Source organism: Dipodomys spectabilis, unplaced genomic scaffold (assembly GCF_019054845.1).
Source record: "Dipodomys spectabilis isolate Male_0828 unplaced genomic scaffold, ASM1905484v1 ptg000067l, whole genome shotgun sequence".
Taxonomy (NCBI): Eukaryota; Metazoa; Chordata; class Mammalia; order Rodentia; family Heteromyidae; genus Dipodomys; species Dipodomys spectabilis.
This window is the reverse complement of record NW_024870744.1, coordinates 7228529-7252647: the sequence shown is the minus strand read 5'-3', so window position 1 is coordinate 7252647 and position 24119 is coordinate 7228529. Positions and strand designations below refer to the sequence as shown.

Here is a 24119-nt window from a genome sequence, read left to right as displayed (position 1 = left end):
AGGCCTAACCCCATCCAGGATGAGCAGATATGGGGGGAAAGTTCCAGAATGTTCAGGGGTTTGCGGGGGAGGGGGGGGGCGGTCCAGGATGATTAGGGGTAGCATGGTTACAGGATGTTCAGGGATGAAGGAGTCCCAGTACACTCAGGGGTGGGAGGGGTTCCAGGATGATCAGAGATGGTAGGGGGGGTGGTTCCAGGGTGCCCAGGGTGGAAGAGGCTGGAGAGTTCTACACAGCCCCACTCAAGCTGGCTACAGGGCTGAGCAAGCAGCAGCCAGGCAAGCCCAGGAAGGAAGACCACCAGAACCACGCTACCGTCCAGTCCTCCTCCTGCAGACCCAGCAGCCTGGAGGCCAGGCTCCTCTTCCATCTCCCCACAGACACCCCGCTCCTGAGTCCTGTCACCTCAGCCCCGGCCAAGTGCTGCCAGTGAGCACTGGAAGGCAGTTCCCATCACAGACAAAAATAACGTCTCCATCCCCGGGCTCCCCGCTTCGCCCTGCCCAGAGCCCTGCCCCTTTCCACCAGCGAAGCTGCCCAGATGAGGGAACGAGCTCAGAGAGCAATGGAGAACTATTGCCCAGCAGGCAACAGTGCCAAAGCCATAGCCAGGCACTTGGCTGTGACCTTGAGCAAGTAGCTGCTTGTCTGCTCTATGAGCCTGAACTTCCCCATTGAGCCAACTAGCAATGGACAGCACAGGAGAGAGAGAGCTGGGACCAACAGCCAGGCACCTGCATCTGCTCTCCAATTACCTGCACTGCCCCAGCGCTGGAACTGCAGAGAGAGGCTCCACAAACCCTGCAGGACCCTGGCAACCTAATGTGGGAGGGGCGGTGATGGACAAACCACCTAGACCGGAACACAAGGAGGATGAGAAAGGAGCCCTGGGCAGCTCAGGGGATGGGGCAGGCCAGTGGAATTTCATCATCAAAGCCAGACCAGCCCTCTGCACACCCATCCCACTCACCCCTGCCCTCCCTCTCCTCTCCCCTGCCAGACTGCAACCCTTTGGAAAAGTACCGGGAAAGGCAGTCAAGAGAGAAATGCTTCCGAAACCAGCTTTCTGGACCGCTCTGGACCAGGGCTTGCAGGCCAAGTGACCAGGAGGAGGAAGAAAATCCTAATAAAAATGTTGCAAAATGTCCCAAAGCAATGTCACAACAGGACAGCCACAGTCTACCTTCTGTTCCTGTGGAAAGAGAGGCCCAGGAGACCAAGTTCCAGCGGAGTTCATTCCCACCTGTTCACCTGACTGGGAAGCCTGGGCCAGGGCCAGCCTGGCATCCACAGAGCCTACATGACAGACCATACCTGACCGAAATCAGGGGCACACAGCAGCCTCCCTGACCTCTCAGGGTTCCAGAGGTTCCCCCAGATTCTCTGGCTCACGGAGCAAAGAGAACCTGCAAGTAGGTGTGGGGGGGGGAGGGGGTTTGGCTCACCAGGTTTCTCCTGAATTAAAGAGGCTCTCAGCTACCTGGAAGTGGAGCTGTGGCTCAAGTGATAGAGCAACTAGCCTTGAGAAAAGCTCAAGGACAGTACCGAGGACCTGAGTTCAAGCCCCAGGAACCACACACACACACACACACACACACACACACACACAGGTTCAGTGAGGGCCGGGAAGGTGGCACACACACACACACACACACACACACACACACACACACACACACACACACACACACACACACACACACACACACACACACACACACACACACACACACACACACACACACACAGGTTCAGTGAGGGCCGGGAAGGTGGCTCAGTGGTAGAGCGCTTGCCTTGCATGCCTGAGGCCCTGGGTTCGATTCCTCAGCACCACATAAGCAAAAAGAAAAAAGCCGGAAGTGGCGCTGTGGCTCAAGTGGTAGAGCACTAGCCTTAAGCTGAACAGCTGAGGGACAGCGCCCAGGCCCAGAGTTCTGGCCCCACGACCAGACCCAAAAAAAAAAAAAGGTTCAGTGAATTACTGCTTGAGTGATGGGTAGAGGGAGGGAAGAAGGGAGGGGGTGGAGAGAAAGGAGGGAGGGAGAGGAGGAAGAATGGGTAGATGGAGAGAGAGAGAGAGAGAGAGAGAGAGAGAAGGGGAAGGGGAAGGAGGGAGAGTGGGAGAGCAAGGACCATAGCTTTGTGGCTCAATATTGCTGGGGCAGCCACGGGTGACCCCCACAATGGATGGAAGGTGGATATGGGCCCAGGGAAATGCTTAAAAACATGCCTACAGCCATGTGGGGCACTGGCTCCTCTCTGAAGCAGAGGGACAGGAGCGCAGACCTTCTCCCCCAGGGGCAGAGGGACAGAAGCCCCAGCCCCGCCTCTCCCACCTGGGGCACCTGTATCCGTTTAACCTCTGTAAGGCGGAGGAGACTGCCCGGGCCTCACCAGATAGGCCCAGGAAAGCAGGCTGGAGGCGCCAGCCTAGGGCTGGGCGGGGCCACCGTGACTGGCAGGTGTAGGACCCAGGAGGCCAGCATCCAGCAGAGTCCTCAGTGGCCTGGTCCCCAGCCAACCCAGCACCCCCACGGACTGCACGGGCCCCCTCCATGTGGCCAAGAGGACGCCAGCTCAGGTGTAGAATCAGGAAGGACAGAGCCCCTGGACCCACATGCTCGAGGCACAAACACAATTCACTCCCACTCAATGCAACTGGAGGATGGCATTTTCACTGCCATTTACCATGGAGGCCCGGTGTGGGAGCTCACACTGATAATCCCAGGACAAGAGGATCGGCCTCGGTAGCTGGCAGCCCTGAGCAGTCCCAGGAGCTGTCTCCAGCCCTGCCTTTCCCCTGACCCTGAGCAAGAAAAGCAGGAACCTTAATTCCCTCTGCCCAGCCTGAGGGTCAGAGTAACACTGTCACCTCCAGTCCCCCACAGGCAAGCTGACTCAGGTCTAGAGCGCCACTGCCTACTCACTGCCCACTCCTGGTCCTACAAGCAGACACCAGGATGGGTGAGGACCACTACTGACCATCACATATGACTCAGACCAGAGGCCACAGCAAGAAGTCCAAGAGAAATCCAGGCACCAGCAGCTCACGCCTGTAATCCTAGCTACTCAGGAGGCTAAGATCTGAGGATCATGGGTCAAAGCCCGCCTAGGCAGCAAAGTCCGTGAGACGCTTATCTCCAGCAAAAAGCCAGGAAGTGACGCTGTGGTTCAAGTGGTAGAGCGCCAGCCCTGACTGAAAAAGCTCAGAAACAGCACTGTAGGTCTGAGTTCAAGCTCCGATACCAGCACCAAAAAATAAAAAGCCCTAAGGAAGACTCTTTCCCTCCACATAGGGGCTGGTACAAGCACGCGCAGCCCAAGCCACCTCCTGGAAACTGCTGATGGTGACAACTGGGTCCCTTGCACACTGCTGGCCACACAGCTGGCCGGTCGCATAATGGGAACTTAATTCAGATTTATGGAGGTCTTACATCACTGCATTCCATTGCAGCAAATGAAAACAAAATTATACGCTGAGCAGGGGTTTTAACTCTTGGCCAAGACATGGGTTTGGCCAGGGTGTTTCCTCTTTGCAATTATTTTCAGTGCCATTTGCATTTGTTCATGCATGTGTCCGGGTGTGCATGAGCAAGAAAGCAACCTGTGCTCTATCTGGAGGTGTGGGGATGTGGGAATGTATGCCATAAATGAGTGTACAGTGTGCGCATGTGTATGTGACCTCCAGCCTCTCCCTGCCCTGGGTCCAATCCATCTCATCTGTTCACAAGGACAAGTCTAGGAGAGCATTGCAAGCATTTTAACAGATCTGTGGAGTGGAGAGCCACAAACAGGCCAGGATCTCCGCCCAGCAGGTACCACCCAAGCTCCCCCAGCCTGAGGTCTGAGCTGACGCACAGTTTGGTGAACAGGGAAGCCTGACTCTCCCTACACCGTGCAGAAATACAATGGACGAGATGGACAGAGCCGGGTACTGGCGGCTCACGCCGGTCATCCCAGCTGCTCAGGAGGCTGAGATCTGAGGATCAAAGATTGAAGCCAGCCTGAGAAGGAGAGTCCATAAGATTCTTATCTCCAATTAACCAGCAAAAAGCCACAATGGGGGTTGTAGCTCAGAGCAAGAGTGCTAGCCTTGAGCGAAAAAGCTAAGGGATGGCACCCAGGCCCTGAGTTCAATCACCAGTACTTGGCATGCACACACACACGCATATTTGCAACTTGTGCACGCATGAGCGCGCGCGCACGCATACACACACACACACACACACACACACACACACACACACACACACACACACACAGATGGAAAGGAAGTTCTAGAAGCTGGACTGAAACCAGTGACAAGATCTGAAAGGTAGGAAGGATTCCTGGGGTAGGAGGCGTGATGGGCCGGCCTGTGTGACCGTGGTGGCATCTCAGTCAGGCTGCCACGCTGCAGCGCCTCACCGAGGGCCTCCTGGTAGATCTGACGTTTCAGCATTTGCCACGGCAAACACTCTCTTCCCTTGGTTTGCAAATCGTGGGTTCACAGAGCATTTCCTCTAACACTAAGCCGGTGAAAACGGTAAATTAGGCAACAAATACCTGCAACATCCCATCAGCAGGCAAAAGCGGCAGCTCTGGTAGTGCAGGAAGTGGCAGTCAAGGCCCAGGCAGCCCGTGGCCTCCAAAGCCTGCGGGGGGGGGGGGGGGGGTGAAGAGGGGGGTATGGGGGCCACACAAGCTGCCAGCGCCTGCCTATCCAGACTGTCTGCAGTGTCATCCTGTCCACTGCACGGACGTTACCACGGGCCTGCTGTGCTTTCAATACCACATGGCACGCTGGGTCATTCAGCCCCACCAGAAAGCCACCAGTAAGCCACAGCCCCCAGAGTCTCTGCACCTGTCCAGCCTCAGCATCCCTGTCCAGCACCAGCGGTGCCACCCCCACTCTGCTTCCTCCCACCTGTCTGGACTTGAACACAGCAGGTGAGATGGGGAGCTCTCCCCACAGCCCTGCACACTCCTGGTGGTGACCTGGTCCAGCCAGTGCCTGCCAGCCACATGGGAGGGAGGAAACTTCCGGGCTGGAGAGCCAGGCAGGCCTGCTCTGCATCTGAGACCCAGCATGCTTGGCCACAGTTCGTGGCGAGTCCACTCACCTTTCCAAAGTCTCGGACATCGAAGAGGTCAAAGGGGTCAAACAGCTCACTGTTCCTTAGTCCAAACTTGTCGTGGCAGACTTTGAGGAAGGTGCGTATATTCTTCAAACACAGGAACTAGAGGTGGGAGGAGGGGACCAGAATCAGTAAGGTGGCAACATCAGAGAAATAATGGGCTCAGGAGCAGAAGGCTTTGCCCCAGGCCGGCACCCACAGCGTATCCTGACTCTGGCTGGCAGGCAGAAATCACAGGGTCACCAGAGACCTGCCATCAGAGGCCAGGGAGACTCAGAGCCCAGCCGACACCAGCTCTGTGGCCTGACAGGATGGCCACGAGCACTGGCCTCCACCACTGGGCAGCAGAACCCAGTCAAGTTGATGCCCCCAAGGTTGGATCAGATGGAGGTACCCACCGGGCCTCAGCGCAGGCCAACCCACACCCCTTCCCAAGCCAGACCAATCCAGGTCAGCACAAACAGCAACAACCACACGGGAGCAAGGGGTGCTGGAGCGGAGTCCGCACCAGGAACATGTATGTATACTGAGTGTGTCCCACACTGAACATGCACGTACACCAGAGCATGATGTGCACATGTGAACATGGGTGTGCAGCTGAGCATGACACCCTGTGAACATGCATGTGGCATGTGCAGCTGAGCGTGATACACACGTGGACATACATGTGCATACACCTCAACTTCCAGCAGCACAGGCCTCTGATTCCTCACCGGAGGACCAGGGAGCCGAACGCGTGCGCAACAGGCCAGCGCTCCCAAGTCCTCCCTACACTGTCCCCACTCCTGGGCTCCCGCGGCCTGAGCTGGCCCAGCAACTGGGGTGGGAGGAAGTGGCGGGGGGGGGGGGGGGAGGATGTGGAGGACACCATCACCCTCCTAGAGACAGCTGCACGGGCTCCAGGCAAAGGGCAGGCCTTGTGCAGGCCTGAGAGCACCAGGCAGCGGGTTTAAGTCCTGTCTGGCGATAGTAACACATGAGACAACTTGGGGGGCCCCAAGGCCTGTGTGCTGGCACACCAGCCTTTCTGGCCTTCAACCCAGCTCAGCACCCTGTCTGTGAGGTCTCCCGAAAGGCCTCAGACAAGTCCTGGTGGGTACTCACCCTGAGGGGCAAACCGCAGCCTCCAGACTAGAACTGAAGAAAAGGCAGTGAAAACCAGAGGGCGCTGAGCACCCCCAGTGCCCCGCCGGACACCCACCCGTGCCCACCCTCAGCAGGCGGTGCCCCAGACACCTCGGCCCTGGACCACCGTGTTGTTCAAGGACAATGAAGATTCGTTTCCATATTCATGTAATACCTGCCTCCCCACCCCCGCGCCTCTGGTATTTGAGATGAACTATGAATGAACCCCACATACACACATCAGCAAACACCTTCGAGTGCAAGCATCTTCCCAGAACCAGGCCTTCCTTCCTCTCCTTCCTCTCCTTCCCACAGTCAGAACCTGCAATTAACACAGACCCTCAGGTAGCTCAGCTGCAGACCGGACTTGCACTTCTGCACCCCATACAGATTAAAGACAACCTGGAAATCCTTTGTGCAGAGGAGGGGAGAGGGGAGGGGAGGGGAGAGGGAACCTTCTGCCACAGAGTCCAACCCCAGATCACACGACTTTTACCTGTCCTATCTTTTAGTCTCCATTAACCCACCACAGTGCTCTCCCACAGACCTTTCCAGAACAATGACATTTCCATGGGCAGTCCAGCAAGGCCGTGGGTAGACATGCACCCACCAGGCACTTCAAATGCATCTGAAAACCCATATTTCCCACTTAGGCATGGCAAATGAGTTACACTCAAAGGCCACACATGGCTGGTAACTGCTGGCTCGAGTGCCTTGAATGAAGTGGATCTAACACTCCTGACCTGAGAACTCTGAAGCAGACAGACAAGGGCGGGGAAAGGCAGGAGACTGCACTCACGAGAGGTCCCCAGGCTGGGCCAAATCACAGCACAGGTAACAGCGGTGAGGGCTGGGGGCCGGGGAGTTGGTGCTAACGGGGACAGAGTGTCAGTGAGGGAAGATGAGACACTGAGTGTGTGCTTAAGCACTTAATCACCCTTGGAAATGGTGAGGATGGAGCTGGGCGTGGTGGCACACAGCTGTAATCCAGCACTAGGAGACTGAGGCAGAAAGAATGCAAGTTAAAGTGTACTCTGTTCTGCAGTGAGATCTTGTCTCAAAAAACAATTTCAAACATTTGAACAATAAATGTTACGTATGCTTTAGCACAGTGGAAGGTTTTATTAAAGAGAAATGGGAACAGCATGACCCCTGGGAAGGCCGTGTGCCGATGGAGCAGGAACTGGGGTGACCGGGCTGCCGGCCACAGATGGCCGTCAGCCTCCAGGAGCAGAGGGAAGGCCTGGCACAGGTCCCCCTCAGACCCGCTAAAAAAAGGCTCCCTCACTGAGTTGGGAAGTTTGGGGTGCTGCAAGCCATGGGGCTGGGCACTTGTTAAGACAGCCCTGGGACATAACACCCCATTTCCAGTCTAAGAAGTTGGGCGAGGGGAAGGGCTGCATCTCAGTCCCTAACTCCCCTTCCTGCCGCCCTACTCTGCAGCACGCACGGCCACTCCCGGCCTACCTCAACTATTTTTGCACAGAGCTTGTCTCTAATTTCCAGTAAGCATATATTTTAATTCCTCTTCAGCCTCCCATTTTAGAGTTAATTACACACGTCCTCACCATAATCACAGGGAGCAAGGCCAGGCCTCCTTCTGGGGCTCAGAACAGGCCGGCAGCCCTTGCCCAGAGGCCCAGCCTCAGAGACCAGGCCCTTCGCCACACCAGCAGCCCCTCCAGGCAGCCTGACCTCCAGGCCTGACCCCAGACAGCTCCAGGCCAGCACCTGGAAAACAGCTATACTGGCCAGTGCAGGATTCCCGGATGGGGATGGCACACACTAAAACAAAGAACCTAGATAGCAGAGCACCAGTGGCTCATGCTGTAATCCCAGCTACTCAGGATGTTGAGATATGAGGATGGAGTCTGAAGCCAGCCCAGGCAAGAAAAGTCTGTGAGACTCTTGCTATCAAGAGATTCTTAACTACCAGAATGCCAGAAGTGGAGTTATGCCTCCAAGTGGTAAAGAGCCATCCTTGAGTGAAAAAGTTGAAGGACAGCACCTAGGCCCTGAATTGAAGCTCCAGTACCAACACACCACACACACCACACACACCACACACACACACACACACACACACACACACACACACATACACACACACACACACACACACACACAGACTGCAGCTTGCTTTGGTCCACACGCACTTTCCTTCACTTTCTCCCCCTGATGTGTTTATTCCATACCTTTCTGGGATAAGCTGAGGCTGTGAGCATTAAGGACATTGGCATCCAAGCAAAGGGCAAGCAAGAGCCAAAAAAAAAAGAACTGAGGTCTGGCCGTGTACTGGTGGCTCACGCCTGTAATCCTAGCTACTCAGAAGGCTGAGCTCTGAGGATCTTGGTTCAAAGCCAGCCCAGGTAGGAAAGTCCTTGAAACTCTTATCTATAATTAACCACCAGAAAACCACAAGTGTCACTGTCTCTCAAAGCGCTACCCTTCAGCAAAAGAGCACAGGGAGAGCACCCAGACACCATGAGCAACAAAAAAAAAAAAAGAAGAAGAACTAAGATCTGCTTCAAAGTAGAGACCCCCACTGCAGTGAGTGGGTGCCCCAGCATGGCATCCCCCCATGCACCCTTGACTCACCAATGGTCCAGTTATATGACTCCCTCTCTAGGGAAACTGAGGCCCTAGGGAAGAAGCACTGCTTGGTAGGGAGCCCAGGTCCTGACTGCTGGCCCCATTGTCTTTCCAAGGTGGTAGGGAAGGGGGCCATTGTCTTTGGATCTCACATAGCAGAGGCGGGTGCCGACAGAGGGGCGCTCCTGAAAGTCCAAGAGGGGAGGAGTACACCGGGCTGAGGCCCGTCTCCTCAAGTGGCGCTCACCAGGCCGCAGTGGCGGTGGGGAGGGAGGCAGGGAGGTGGCACAGTCCACAGCATGGGGTCCCGAGCTCCCTATCCTTGCCAGAGCTGGCCCTGTGCCCGTGTGCCCCTGGCAGAGCAGCACCTTTATCTCCCTGCTCCATCCAGGCCTTCCAAAGGGAGCAGACGCCTGCCCTTGGGGCAAACCCAGACGCCAGCCATAGGACGGTCTATCCCTGAAACCTGGCCCTGGGGAGGGGGTCACAGGCGGCTCCCCCAGCAGGCCTCCTGTGCTTGCTTAGGCCGCTGGGAGGTGGAGTGAGCCACCCCTCCTGCCCCCCATCTCACTCCTGCCAACCACCACCCCACCTCGGGCTGGGGCAGTCAATGCTGGAGTGCCTGGTCCGCAGCCTCTCCAGGCCATTCCGCCCCCTCTGATCTAATCAGGCTGAACTCCCACTAACGCGGGACTCAGGCTCTGTGCCCAGCGCCCTCAGACCTCCGCAGGCTCAGCCAGACAAGCCCCGGCTGCCACTCACTGTGAGCTGCCTTTCGGCTTCTGCAAGAACAGCTTCGTGGGCCCCGCCACGAAGTTCCCCCTCCAGGGGCCAGGGGGCAGGGGAGCAGAGCCAGGGCCCCACCCCTAAGGCCCCTGGAGGGGGAGCTTTGTGGCAGGGCCCACATGACCGCACAGGGGCTCTTCTCTGTGGAGGCTTTGAACTTAAGGTGTCTCTGTCCTGCAGAGGAGCCCGCGGAGGCCGAGGGAGAGAAGTGCCAGGCTTGGAGGGTCTCTGGCACCCTCGCCCTACAGAGCTTAACATCAGGCTGAGGCACAAGCGACACACTGTAAGCACTCCGTAGTTAATATGCAAAAGCTCTGTTAGCCAGGCAATCACACCTGTAATCCTGACTACTCAGGAAGCCGAGATCTGAGAATCACCATTCCAAGACAGCCAGAGCTGAGAATTCTTTTTTTTTTTTTTTTTTTTTGGGGGGGGTGTCTGGTCGTGGGGCCTGAACTCTGGGCCTGGGCGCTGTCCCTCAGCTCTTCAGCTCAAGGCTAGCCCTCTACTACTTGAGCCACAGCGCGACTTCCGGCTTTTTTCTTTTTGCTTATGTGGTGCTGAGGAATTGAACCCAGGGCCTCATGCATGCAAGGCAAGCGCTCTACCACTGAGCCACCTTCCCAGCCCCTGAGAATTCTTCTAACAAACTACTCAGAAAAGGCCGCAAGTGGCATTGTAGCTCAAGGGGTAGAGTGCTAGCCTTGAGCAGAAGCAACTCAGGGACAGCGCCCAAGCCCAGAGTTCAAGTCCCAAGACCAGAAAGAAAAAAGATGTGGCAAAAAAAAAGTAGAAATTGAGGCACAGGGAAGTGAATTCGCCTGCCTAAGGTCACATAGCTAGCCAGCTTCAGACATGGACTTGCAGCTTGAATGCGGCTGACCTGGGCACTGACCAGTGGGCAGTAATGGGCACAGCCCTGTGACAGGCAGAATGCCACCATGACCCTATGAGGCGCACAGTGCCACCACCTCTGAACACCCACGTCCCGGCCCATCGGGGTCCACAGGGCCAATGGTGTCTCTGGGATACGGCCACAGGGCTCTCACAGGGCCCAGGGACCAGTGGATCCGCATGTCCTAGGCAGGCCCTACACTACATGTGGCCACAAAGGAGGAGCGTGGTGCCCGGCACTGGGCATGCGGCTCAGCCTCTGCTGCAGACCTGCCTCTAGTTCCAACCCCAGGCTGTGCGTGCGACCCATCTCTCCACAAGGATCCGGCCTAGAGCTCCAGGCCTTCCACCCGACCTCTGGGAGTATCCACGCAGTGAGTCATGACAAGTACAAAGGCCCCACTGTATGGAGGGCTTTCCAGAACACCAGGCGCAAGGCCAGTGCCTCCTGGACTGCTCACAGCAGCCCTGAGTCATTACAGTGATTCTTCATTTACAGAGGACGCAAATGAGGTTCCAAATGGCCCCCTGGCCCACCCAGGGCCGCCAGCGAGAAGGCAGCAGAGCTGGTGGAGACTGGGACACTCCAACCCCAAGGCCAGATCGCAGACCTTTAAGGTGCCCAGTAGAAGGTTGGCAGCTATAACACTGGCCCACACATGATGTCCAGTCCACTGAGCCCTTCCACTCCTTGTGTGTGTGTGTGTGTGTGTGTGTGTGTGCGAGCGCGCGCATGCATGCATGCGTGTACTGAGAGCCTGGGCACTGTCCCTTAGTTTTTGTGCTCAAGGCTAGCCTTCTACCAGTTGAGCCACAGTTCTACATCTGGCTTTTTGCTTGTTAACTGGAGGAAAGAGTCTCATGGACTTTCCTGCCTAGGCTGGCTTCAAACTGCAATCCTCAGATTTCAGCTGAGTAGCTGGGATTACAGACATGAGACACTGGCATCCAACTGCTTTTCATGTTTTGAAGCCAGTTTGCAAACATAGACACACAGGCCCAAGTAGAAGCCTTCTTGTGATCTAAGCCCAGGCCCGTTCCTCTCTGGTGCCCCTGTGCCAGCCAGTGTCCAAGCTGCAGGACAGATGCCCAGACAAGGACAGGGCCCCCAAGAGAACGTATGGGCTCAACTAGATCCAACCCAGCCATCCCTGGATGTGTAAATAAATGGTCACCAACACACAAGGCTCCTCCCCTGACCACCCAAGCCAATCTTCTGGGGCTGCCAGCACAGGGGCACATCCTCACACAAGACCCACTGCGGACAATGCCCCATGGACTGGCCCCAACGTCTCATCTGCTGAGTGGACCAGAACTCCGTCCCCTCCACAGTGCCAGGCCACCTCCTTGAGGCCCACAAGATCCCTGGGCACGCACCGCGCCGTGGGAGAGCAAGCAGGGGCTGCCTCAGCCACACAGGGCCTTGTGCCCTGCCGACCCCAGGCAGCAACACCAGGTGGACCCACAGGGTGGAGAGCCTGTCCCCTCTGCCAGCCACCAATCACAAAACGCCCAAGAGCTGCCACCCTGGAGACCGAGGGGCTAGCCTCTGACTCTGTCACCACCACTGTAGTCTTGTCAGCCAGGCCCTCAGACACACCTGGACACCACAGACAACAAGAGACAGCGTGACGAACAGGGGCTCAACAGGCCACTTCCTCTTTTTGTGCTGGTTTATGGCAGCAGTGGAGTTTGAACTCAGGGTCTCAAGTGGGCCCTGTTGTTCACTGGGTATTTTTAGGACAGAGCCTCACTTCCCAGCAGGGCATGGACTGGAACTACAGTCCAGCTACTCTAGGTTTCCTATCATTGCTGGGATCAGAGACGTTTTTACTCAGGCTGGTCTGGCACCCTGATCCTCCCAACCTCGACCTCACCCCCCACCCCCCACCCCCCAAGTCGCTGGGAGCTGCTGGCCCCTAGCTCCGAATAGGGCTCTTTAAAACCTCCGGATCCATCTAAAATACACTGGGGTATGATGAATTATACAGGATTTTAGATAGTCACACACACTGAGACTGAAAGAAGATACTCATAGGACAGAAACACAAAGAGGCAATGCCTAAGAGCCTCTTCATACTTATATAAAATAATATACACACTGAAACAAACTCCCAAATTATGCAAACGAGAGACCTCTTTTCTCTCTTTCTTCTAATTTTTAGTTTTTGATGACTATCTTCTTTACCTTATGTATGATGTACTCGTGCACATCTTTGGAAGGGTGGGGGGTGGGCACAAAACTTGAGGGGAAAATGGTGAAAAGGTGCAGCAGTGGAGCTCACTGGACACGGATGAAAGTGAACTATACAACTCGCGGGTGGAGATGGGAGGGATGGGAGGGAGGGAATGGGAAAGAATGAGGAAACAGAAAACACTGTATAAAAGGAAATGTACTCACGACCTGACTCATGCAATTGTAATCCCGCTGTACCTCTATAATAACAATAAATTAATAATTTATAAAACCCTCCGGATTCTCTGAGAAGCAGGAGCCCCACACCCCACTGTCACACTGCACAGAATGGCCCTGGGCAAGCGCCCACAGACACAGGGAAGCTTCTGATACATTTCAACAAGTGGCACTAAGACACCAATAACTGGCAGGTGGTCACTCTTCTGGCTGGAGTGGCACTGACCCCCGGGGCCACGGCTGAGTCCTGCAGATCTGAAGCTCTGCCTGCCTGGCAGCTGGGGACGTCTTTGATCAATAAAAAATGGGAAAACGAATTAACAGCTTGTTTTATTTATGCCCTGATCGTTCCAAAAACCATTTTAAACAGCATCATTATGATTTAAAAAGTGTGGCTTGTTGGAATGGGTCAAATGTGGGGCTTGGGGGGAGATGAGTGGCTGATCTCGGGGTGAAAAGCTGACCAGACGCTCCACAGGGCCCTCTGGTCACGACCTTGGACAAAGTCCACCCCAGCACAGAGACCCAGTATCTGTGGACGCACAGATGAACCTGTACACAGCATCCCATGGCGGCACCACCGTCTGTCTGTCAATGGTGCTGCTTTACCAGGCAGCGAATCACAGTGACTCGGAGATGAAATGGCGTACTCCACCCCCACCCAGCTGCTTCCTGGGGCGGGGGAGAAGCACCCTTGTCCCCAAAAACACAGCCTCTAGAAGCCAAAAGCAGGTAGTATTGGGGTCTGGCTTTGTCAGTATGCACCAACCATCAGAGCTCCCCTGATGTGGGGAAACTGAGGATCAAGGAGTCCAGATCGGATAGAATGGTCTCTCCACAGTTCACATGGTCACCCACAGTAGCTGGAAGCTTCCTGGGCCATCCGCAGGACACCAGGACACCACCACGTCCAGCACCAAGTATGAGCCGGCTGGATGAGCACTCCCCGAGGACAGCCCCCCCACCCCACCCCACCCCACTCCCGCTGGGGACAGACGGCTGTAGGGCCGGATCTGAGGCGCATCAGCGATTCAATTATGTCTGGGCGATTTAGCAGGAACACTTCCTCCCCTCAGGCCCAGTCCTCGGCTGCACGCACTGGGGGTGAGGACTGCCTTTGCGCCAGGGCCTCGCGCGCCTGGCTGGATGGCTGGGTGCCTTTCCTGGAAGCAGGAGGTGGGAGAGCAGGCGAGGAGGTCTGCTGGGGACCGGCCTCGCCCGCCATCAGGGTTACAGGCGAGATGCTCAGACCCCCAGGACCAGGCGGCTGACTGCGATGGCTGGGTTGCCCATCCAGGTGGCAGGAAGGACCAGGCCAACGGTGTGTAAAAGGTGCCCGCACCTCAAGCCCCAACCCACCCGTGGGCTTCAATAATGCCAGTGGCACTCCCCCTTTCTCCAGTAATCAGCTGGGAGCGCTGAGCCCTGGCCTTGCCAGGCGCCTTGCCACGCCCTTGACACCCACTGCCTGGTTCATCTCTTGAGCTGCCTGGGCGCCTCGAAGAGCTGGGGGCCGCACCACACACCCAGTGGGGGCAGGGGGCAGAGCCCAAGGCTGACCCGGGATTGGGTGAGTCCCAGTGGGAACCCTAGAATCACAGGCAAGAGGAAGGAGGCCCTACTGTCAAGAAGAGAAAAGAGGTCGAGCCTGGTAGCTCACGCCTGCAATCCTAGCTAGTCAGGAGGCTGAGATCTGAAATCATAGTTCAAAGCCAGCCCCAGCAAGAGGCTCTTATCTCCACTAAACTACAACAATAAATTTTTAAAAAGCCAGAAGTGGCACTGTGGCTCAAATTGTAGAGCACTAGCCTTGAGCACAAAAATCTCAGGGACAGGTCTGGGAAGGTGGCTCAGTGGTAGAGCGCTTGCCTTGCAAGCTCGAGGCCCTGGGTTCGATTCCTCAGCACCACATAAGCAAAAAGAAAAAAGCCAGAAGTGGCGCTGTGGCTCAAGTGGTAGAGTGCTAGCCTTGAGCTGAAGAGCTGAGGGACAGCGCCCAGGCCGAGCGAGTTCAGGCCCCACGACCAAACCCAAAAAAACAAAAAACAAAACAAACAAACAAAAAAAAAACCCTCTGTCTCCTGGGCACTGGAAGAAGAGGACCTCGAAACCTAAGTCCTGCCCTCCATGAGCTCTCCAGCCTGCCATCCCATGCCCCCTGTCCCCTCAAGGCAAGCCAGGGCTGTGGATGCCACAAACATGACTGGCGAGCAGTCTACCCTCTGTTTGCCAGGCCTAGGACAGTGCTGTTCCCGGGACCCGAACCCTGTTCCCCAGCCTCCTTTCCCAGGCTCTTTTACTTCAACCCAACGTTTTCTTTTTGTTGTTGTTATAAGGGCGATGTGCAAAGGGGTTATAGTTACAGAGATCAGGTACTGAGTACATTTCTTTTTGGACAATGTCACCCTTCTCTCCCAGTTTTTTCGTCCCGTCCCCATCCACAAGCTGTAGAGCTCATTTCCCACATACCATCTTAGTGAGCACCACTGTTGCATTTGTTCACCCTTTGTCCCTCCATTTCTGCGCCTCTCCCCTTACCCACCAAAGACAGATAAACAAGACAAAATGAAAAGAAAACAACAACATCAACAAAGAAAAAAAAACCTTGTTCCCATGTCCTAGAGTTCATTCTTATCAGTGTTACTTTGCATGATCAGATGCACACAGGTCCTGCACCTGTGTGTTGTGGTAACCCTGGGTTTTTCTTTTCTTGATAACCCCCACTTCCAGTCCTGCCAGCTGCATGAGCAGAATGCGGTCCACTGGGCCCGACCCTCAGCTGAAGAATGCCCTGCTCCTAATGATCTTTGAGCTTCTGGACTACACCACCTGCTTGGGGGGGTGACCTTTATAAACCCTGCCCCATGGCTGGTCGCTGCTCTGCTCTCCATCCTCCCAGGACGGGGCAGTCGCTGGCCAACCAAATAAAACTCCTTGTCACCTTAGACCGTGCACCGTGGATTTTCTCGACGCCAAAGTTGTAACAGTGTTTAACACAACTTTTGAAAGGGAGCCACAGCCTAGGTTCCCGACAACAGCTTGGCCGATTGGCCTAATGTGTCTGCAGCTCCGAGCCTCAGGAAGCTAAGGGCGGGAGCGGCAGTCACCACCCACAGGAGAGAGACACACCGGCGTGCCTAGCTACGAGGTGACCCTGTGTGCCTAGGCTTCTTGTCTTCAGTGACAGCCCGGGAAGAAAGCCATGAACAAACCCACACACGCGTGACGGGGGTGGCCCCTTGGAGTCTGCATGGCGCGGGCTGGGCTACCACTCAGCCACGCTCAGCTCTGTGCCCCCGCGAGTCACGCTCAGCAGACACTGATGAGGCCCCCACTGCGCCATCCCCGGCTCCAAAGTCGGGGAGCAGACATGAAGCCAGGAGTGAGCCTGCCCTCCCCTCCCGCACCTGGCAGCTCGCTAATGGCCTGTCTGAGCCTCAGGGATAGAGAGTGGCCCATGGAATCAGAACTTCAAGGTCAGGGTCAATGCAAAGATTTTCCTACAAAGCTGGCAGGAAATTGCTTTTCTAGTATTTCTCTGTAGAACCATCTTCCCTGAGCCAGCTTCTGAACGCCAGAGGCTTCAAACCCCTTCTCCCGTGGCTCTCCAGGCAGGCTCGGCTCAAGAAGATTAACCCAGACGCTGCTCACCATCCCCTCCCACTCTCCCCACGGCTCTCGCCGGCAGCACGGCCTGCAATCCAGCCGCCACACCACGAGCGCCAGCCACCAGCGGAACTGTCCCCACGCGTACCCCTTCATCTCCCCATCTCATCTCCCTTCTGTGGCCCCCCAGGTCACTCCTCAGAGCATCTGCTCACCCCTCCAAGTGCCCCTTCTCCTCCTAGGCAGTGTGGCCATCCGGCCCCAAACAGAGCGGGGCAGATGCCCTTGGCTATTCTAGTTTCCCCACTGCCCGCCGAAATGAAAGGCAAATGCATCCGTAATGACCAGCGTGCGCCGGATTATCGCCCTCCATCCAGACGAAGCGTCTGGCCATTATCCCTTCCTGCTGAGCTGAGAACACGGAAGAAAACGTAATTGAAACAAGGAGCTCCCAAGCAAGAGGGTGCAGCCAAGCGTTCCTCCACAGTGGGGAGCAGAGACAGCCAGCCTTCCCTCCGCTACGAGCAGGGGGGGGGGGGGGGGGGCAGAAAGCCGGCCTCTGAAAGCTTCCACCAACCCCGAGACAAACCGCCAGATGGACAGCCCCCAGTGGCCCAGGGGACAGGAGCAGCACTCAGGATAGACAGGGGAAGCAGGCTTCCAGAAACTTCTCACTCTGGGTCTCCTGGCTCCTACCACATTCCCCAGCTGCAGACCACACTGGCTGGGGACACTGACTGCTGAAGACCATCCTCAGCTCCCCAGGGATCCTTTCCAAAGCCCCAATCACAGGAGACAGCCCTAAATGGGACCCCCCCACCCACCCTGGCTGGGGGACCCTCTCGGAGCTGCTCCCCCAGCCATCTGTTGTGTTCTAGGGACCCACAGCCAGGAGCTGAGACAGCTAGGCTGGGTCCCCGGCTCAGCCTGACACCTCTCGAAGCTGTTCCCCAGCCTGTAAGTAGAGTTGGCCGGTAAGCTGGGCAGAGGCGGTGCCCAGCCCCAGGCAGGCCCCCTTCTGCTCCACAGCTGAGCTCCAGTGTCCCCTACAGGCCTGGTACCCCACGCTCGGTCTCAGCCTGGCCCTGTGGGAGCTGGCCTGTGCGGGCTTCCGGTCACTGAAGGAGCATCCCTGAAGGAGGGGATTATGGGACCCCAACTTCCCCTTTTCCTATCCTGGCCACGAGGTGAGCAGTTCTGTTCCACCACGCACACCCACGACACACTGCTTCCCCAAAAGCAACAGTCAACTATGCACAGACTGAACCCCCCCCCCCCCCAGTATGGCTCCAAATAAGCCTTTCTTGTCAAGCCATCTGCCCCCGCGTCCATGGTCACAGAAGGCTGGGCGCTGTGCGCACGGCGTGAGGACTACACCGGCGCCCTTCGGCCGTCAGCGCTGAGTAAAGGCGATCCGCCATCCGTGAAGCAAAGCCATGGTGACCCCCAGCCAGCGCGAGGAGGGAAGCCGGGGAGGCCAGACGCCTGCCAGAGCCTCAGCACAGACACCGCCCTGAGGGACGCAGCTCTGCAGCATGGCGGGGGGTGATTCAGACCACAGACACCCCGCTTCTCTTTGGATCCTGCCTGGCAGGGACAGGGACAGGGGCAGGATCTTGAGGAAAGAGAAGAATCCCTAGCTCTCTGGGAAGGATTGGGGTGTTTCTTGGTTTGGGGATTTTTCCCCACAAGCACATATTACTTCTTCAATTTCTTTGGGCTAGGCATGGAAAGAAAGGGTCCCCCCAAGCGTGACAAACAGCAAGGCCAGGCTCTGAGCCCCCCCCCCCCAAAGAATGTTAGAGCCTGAAGATAGTGAGAAACTGCACTTGGTGGAAATTCCAGCCACCCCAGCCCCAGGTCCCCGGGGCGGGGAGGGGAGAGAGGGGGCGCAGGGCCGAGAGGACTGCTGCAGACCAACAGCTGGGCGAGTGGAGGTCAAGAATGTTCACAGCTGACGGGGCTGGGAAGGTGGCTCAGTGGTAGAGCGCTTGCCTTGCATGCATGAGGCCCTGGGTTCGATTCCTCAGCACCACATAAGCAGAAAAGAAAAGCCGGAAGTGGGGCTGTGGCTCAAGTGGTAGAGCACTAGCCTTGAGCTGAAGAGCTGAGGGACAGAGCTCAGGCCCAGAGTTCAGGCCCCACGACCGGACCCAAAAAAAAAGAATGTTCACAGCTGTAGGGCCATCTTCAACCCCACCCCAGAGGCGGCAAGGGTGGGCTGCCAGGCCTGGGTGTGGGGGGGGGGGACTGCAGCAGTGTCCAGGGGAGAGGAGGGAAGGAACGCTCCCCCAGTCACCCTCCAACAGGAAGCTGGGTCAAGCTGGTATTTCAACCAGAAGCCAGGCTCCAGTCCCCGCCACACCTGCTCCGAGGCACAGGAAGGGCAGAAGCAGACGGCGGCGGGCTTGCTGCTGCCTGAACTGCCCACAGCACCTGAGCCTGCAGCTTGCCAGGCCTGAGCCAGGGCTGCCCACGCCCCTCATTTCTCACCTCCCTCACACCGCGCAGCCACCTCCGTTCTACCTCATGAAGACCTCCCATTCCAGCGGGGGCCAGTCCTGTGCCACGTGAGCCAGGAAGCAGGGGTCTGGGATTCAGCCCCGTGGACAAAAAGAAACTTCAACCTTACATAACTGCAACCCCTCTGCATGTTACTTTTATAATAACATGTAACTGTACCCCTCTGTACATTACTTTTATAATAACAGTATTAAAAACTTCATGTAAGGCATATAAATACAAAAAAAAAACTGTATGAAAAAAAACAAAGAAAAGAAACTTCAGCCAGTGACAGAGGCTCAAGCCTGTCATCCAAGCTACGCAGAAGGCTGAGATTTGAGGATCACAATGTGAAGCCAGCCTGGGCAGGAAAGTCCAGTGAGACTCTCATCTCCAATTACATACCAAAAAGCCAGAAGTGAAGCAGTGGCTAATGTGTTAGAACACTAACTTCCAGCAAAAATGCTCAGGGACAGTACTGAGGCCATGAGTTCAAAATTCTCCATTATAGGAATATCCAGCCCTAGCTGGCACTGGTGGCTCATGCCTGTAATCCTCGATACTCAGGAGGCTGAGATCTGAGGATCATGGTTTGAAGCCAGCCCAGCAGAAAAGTCCTGGTGAGACTTATCTCAATGGTTAGTTGGAATTAACTCCCCCCCAAAAAATAAAATCACAAGTGGCGTGGTGGCTCAAGTGTTAAGGCTTGAGCACAAAGAGGCTCAAGGACAGCACCCAGTCCCTGAGTTCAAGGTCCACGACTGACCAAAAAAAAAAAGACAAGAGAAGAAAGAGAAAGAAAGAAAGATCCAGCCTAGAAAAAGAGGAAGGCTGTATCCAATGAGCCAATCAGACCCAACCTACAACTGACCACCAGGGGCTTAACCCAGTGATTAAGGGGTTACGGGCAGGTTTCTGCTTTATCCAGCTGCCTGGCCACTGTTTTATTCTCTAAATCGATGGCTAGACCTGGCCCATGAGAGCCACACTAGATCCTGGCACCACCTCGCTTCCCCCAAGTGTCCCAACTCACCAAGTGGATGGGGAAGTTCCCCGGTCTGGGCCTGGCATCCCTCCTCCAGCCCCTCAGGCTGGGCATTGGTGTTATTTCTGCAGTTTCAATCTGATAACATGTGTGAGAAAGGCCAGCTGTGCTCCCTAGAGGCCTTTCCCCCAAAATAACTGCGGTCACTGGGTCAGAAGCCTAACCTCCAGGTAGAGCGAGAAAGGAAGGAGCACCTGGTGCACCCCAGCATGTGCCCCTCTATCAGTACGAACACACACACGCACACACACTCAAGAAACGGGCTCGGCAAGGGCGGCAGGGCCAAGGTAGAGCTCTGGACCTCACCACCCATCCATCCATCCTTCACCGCCCCATCCAACTCTCAGCAAGTCCTACTGCGCACCAGGTACCAGGAGCAAGGTCCCGGCCAACCCCTTGGGGACAGCTGTAACTCTAGGCTGCCTCAGCATACACTCACACACACTCACTCGCACGCACGCACACCCCAGGTGTTATTTTCAGGGGCTGAGGCGCCAAGGGAAGTGAGAGGGCAGCGGAGCGCAGCGGGGTGGGGATGCTGAGACCTGCAGGCAGCTCCAACCTGTGGCCCCAGAGAGCGGGGGACACACAGACGGCCACGGCCAGCGGGGATATCGGACGCGCGTGTGCGTGCGCACACATACACACACACACAGGCGGCCACGGCCAGCAGGGACGCTAGTTGAGAGGAAGGACAAAAATGGTCAGCCAGGGGCCCTGGGGCATCGCGTCCTCCCCACTGGGCGCTCTCACTGACTAGGCTGGATGGACTCTCCAAACCGCAGGTCCAGCCTGTGGTGGGAGGGAGCTGGGGGAATGGGCATCCAGACCCCACGCCAGCCCGCCCAGCCCTGCTTCCTCCTCCGCCTCCTCAGTAGCTCGGCGCTGACGCCCCCTCCACTCCCCAAGTGATCGCTCCATCTCTTCTCTCCTGACCCTGAAAACACCAGGGCAGGCTCTGAACCCTACAGGAAGCACGGCGCTGAGACACCACTACCCTGTGAATGCCCAGACCAAGGAGAGAACACGGTGTAAGGGAAACTGCAGGCCCACTGTACCCCCAAAACACAGATGTGTTCTACATTCTGGAACCTCAAAATGTCACCTGAGTAGGAAAGGGTCTCTGCAGATGTCACTAAGGTAAGGCTCTCAAATGAGGTCATACTGGGCTGAGAGTCCCAAAGCCAATGACCTGTGTCTGCCTAAGTCACAGGAGGTCAAGGGCATGGCCCAAGTGGTAGAATGCAGCCTGCAGTGAAAAAGGTAAGGGGCAATGCCCAGGCACTGAGTTCAAGCCCCAGCACTGGCCCCCAAAAAGTAAAAGAGACTAGAAATTTCCTGCCCACCCTGGATACACACAACCTGGTCCCTCACTAGACAGATGCCAAGGAGGCTGGCAGAGCCACCTGGGCAAACCTAGGACTCCACGGGAGTCTCATGCATGGCTCTCCCTGCACACTGCAGGAGCAAGGGGGAGGCGTCTCCCCCTAACTCATGTCTTCACCCAGTAGGCCACAGCGATTACTCACGGAGCCCCGAGGGCGCACCTGACAAGCATGGGGCAGCACTGACTTTGAGCCAGCCGCCCACAGTGCCACCACCTCCCAGCTTCCTTCACGATGCCCCACGGTCCCAGCCACTGTCCATCAGCCACCACCAAAAACACCGGAAGCCAGGGCCAGAGTGGACAGTCCACCACAGCATGGCCCCAGTCCAATCACACCCACCCACTACTACACTCTCCACCCTCATGGGCACTTGGTAGCAAACCCCCACCACCACCAGAGGAGGGAGCAGCCAGCTCCTCCCCAGGGGCAGCTGGAGCTCCTGGACGGCGCCAGGCCCTGCCTCACCCTGCCCCTCCTCCAGCAGCCACCACAAAGCTCCAGGGACTGAGACTCTGGGACCAGCACTGTACGTCCCGAGACGAAAGCCTGGTCCACAGAGCACTCTACACAGTCAGTTCCACGGAGGGTCTCATCCAAGTCGGTGTCAGAAGCTGTTTGCTTGTTTAACTTGCCATTTTAACCTTCCTAAATTCATCTTTTCTACTCCACACGCCACTGCGTGCCTGGATCGGCATAGGCACAGATACTCCTCTCCCGTGAGGCTCTTCTGTGGCTGCTCATTTTACATTTATTTCTTCCACAGCAAATTTTGCAGAGCTTAACCTTGTGAAGAGGCAGGACTTTTTCCCATCTGCACTGATCAAGAATCACAAAGAAAACTAGCCCCCAGGGGCACACATCCGGAATCCTAGTTCCTCAAGAGGCTGAGATCTGAGGATCATGGCTCAAAGCCAACCTGGGCAAACAAGTCCATGACTCTGATCTTCCATTAATCACCAAAACGCCCAAAGAGGAGCTATGGCTCAACTGGTAGAGATCGCTTGAGTGGAAAAGCTCAGGAACAGTATGCCCAGGCCCAGAGTTCTAGCCCGTTTAGAACCAGCACAAACAAAAGAATCACAAATGCGCATGTTTATTACTGGACCATTTCTTTCTAGCCATGAAGAGGCACACTACCTCTGTCTGAAGCAAGGCCCTTCATGTAGAGAGGAGGAGGAAGCCGGGAAGCCAGGCTGAACGTAGGGTTGACTCTGACTTTCTCTGACTCTGGGTATCCAGTACAGCCACTGTGCCGAGACCTGGCAGGAACCTGAGGAGAGGGAAGAAAGGTTCCTCTCTACAAGGAGCTTCCTCATGCAACAGTCAACAAGTCACCATTGAGAGCCAGGCACCAGTGGCTCATGCCCGTAATCCAGCTGTTCCTGAAACCAGAGGAAGACATTTTGACGCTAATGTAGGTAGAAATGTTTTCAAGACCTCCTTCTCAACCCATGGCTGGGCACCGTGGCTCACATTTGCCATTCTGAGGGCTAGCCTCTGAAAGAAAAACCCTAAGACTGTATCTGCCTGCAATCCCCGAGAGGATGGGAAGCAGAAAAGGCAGATAGTGGGGCTCAGGCATGCTCCCGGGCAGGACCTGAGACATTCTCAAAACGAACCAGTGGAAGAATGCTTGTGTGGCTTCGATGGCAGACCACCAGCCTAGTACATTTCAAAGCCCAGTGTTGCCAAAATAATCATAATCAAGGACGTGATCTCCAGCCGAGCATCAACTTATAGGAACCAAGGAAAGAAGGAGGGAAGGGGAGGGAGGGGGGAGGGAGGGGGGAGGAGGGGAGGGAGGACCCATGAAGAGGAAGGTAGGCAGGGTTGTAGAGATAGATGAAGCCAGAGCAGTCCTGTTTTGAGCCTAAGAGCATATATACGTATATATATACGCACACACATACGTACGTATGCATGTATATACACACATATCTCAGCCACCAATGCCCCCGACTCCAGAGGCCTTAAAGATGAGGCCCCTTCCTGTGGGGTCAGCAATGAACCTACACCATGGGGCATCTAGGGCGGCCACTCTCTGCCTTCTGATACTGGCAGGCTGCACCGGGAGCGGGGAAGAGCAGCCTGTAACAGCCTGGGGCCAGGAGAAGCTCGTCCTCTACTCCCCACAGCATCTGCGCCCAGTCCAGCACAGCAGGACAGTCCCCCAGGATGAACCCACACAGCTGGCTCGTGGGCTCAACACCCAGTGTGGTCGTCCTGGGCCGCAGCCATTACTGCTGGGTGAGAAATCAAGCAAGTTTCTAGCAAGGTAAGTCTCCCCAGAACCAGTGCGAGGTTGTTTCCTAATCAAAGCTTTACCAGATGGAAAGCAATAAAGGAAGTCCCCAAAACCAATCTGAGGCCTTCTTAAGAAAACCTCTCCAGGGGCTGGGAAGGTGGCTCAGTGGTAGAGTGCTTGCCTTGCATGCATGAGGCCCTGGGTTCGATTCCTCAGCACCACATAAGCAGAAGAAAAAAAAAAAAAGTCGGAAGTGGTGCTATGGCTCAAGTGGTAGCCCGCTAGCCTTGAGCTGAAAAGCTGAGGGACAGCGCCCAGGCCCAGAGTTCAAGCCCCACGACCAGACCCAAAAAAGAAAGAAAGAAAGAAAACCTCTCCATTCCCCAGCAGCACCCACTTCAAAAC

The 24119-nt window shown here is 56.0% G+C and overlaps 1 protein-coding gene across 2 annotated transcripts in view; it reads right to left on the bottom strand.

The window, feature by feature from the left end:
• The window catches only part of Vav2 (vav guanine nucleotide exchange factor 2), a 148177-nt gene that overhangs the window by 108253 nt on the left and 15805 nt on the right, over positions 1-24119 (bottom strand). For both annotated transcript variants that reach the window (XM_042680926.1, XM_042680928.1), the window contains exon 2: positions 5104-5220. In XM_042680926.1, the coding sequence (XP_042536860.1) occupies positions 5104-5220 (117 nt within the window). The remainder of the gene's footprint in view (positions 1-5103; positions 5221-24119) is intronic.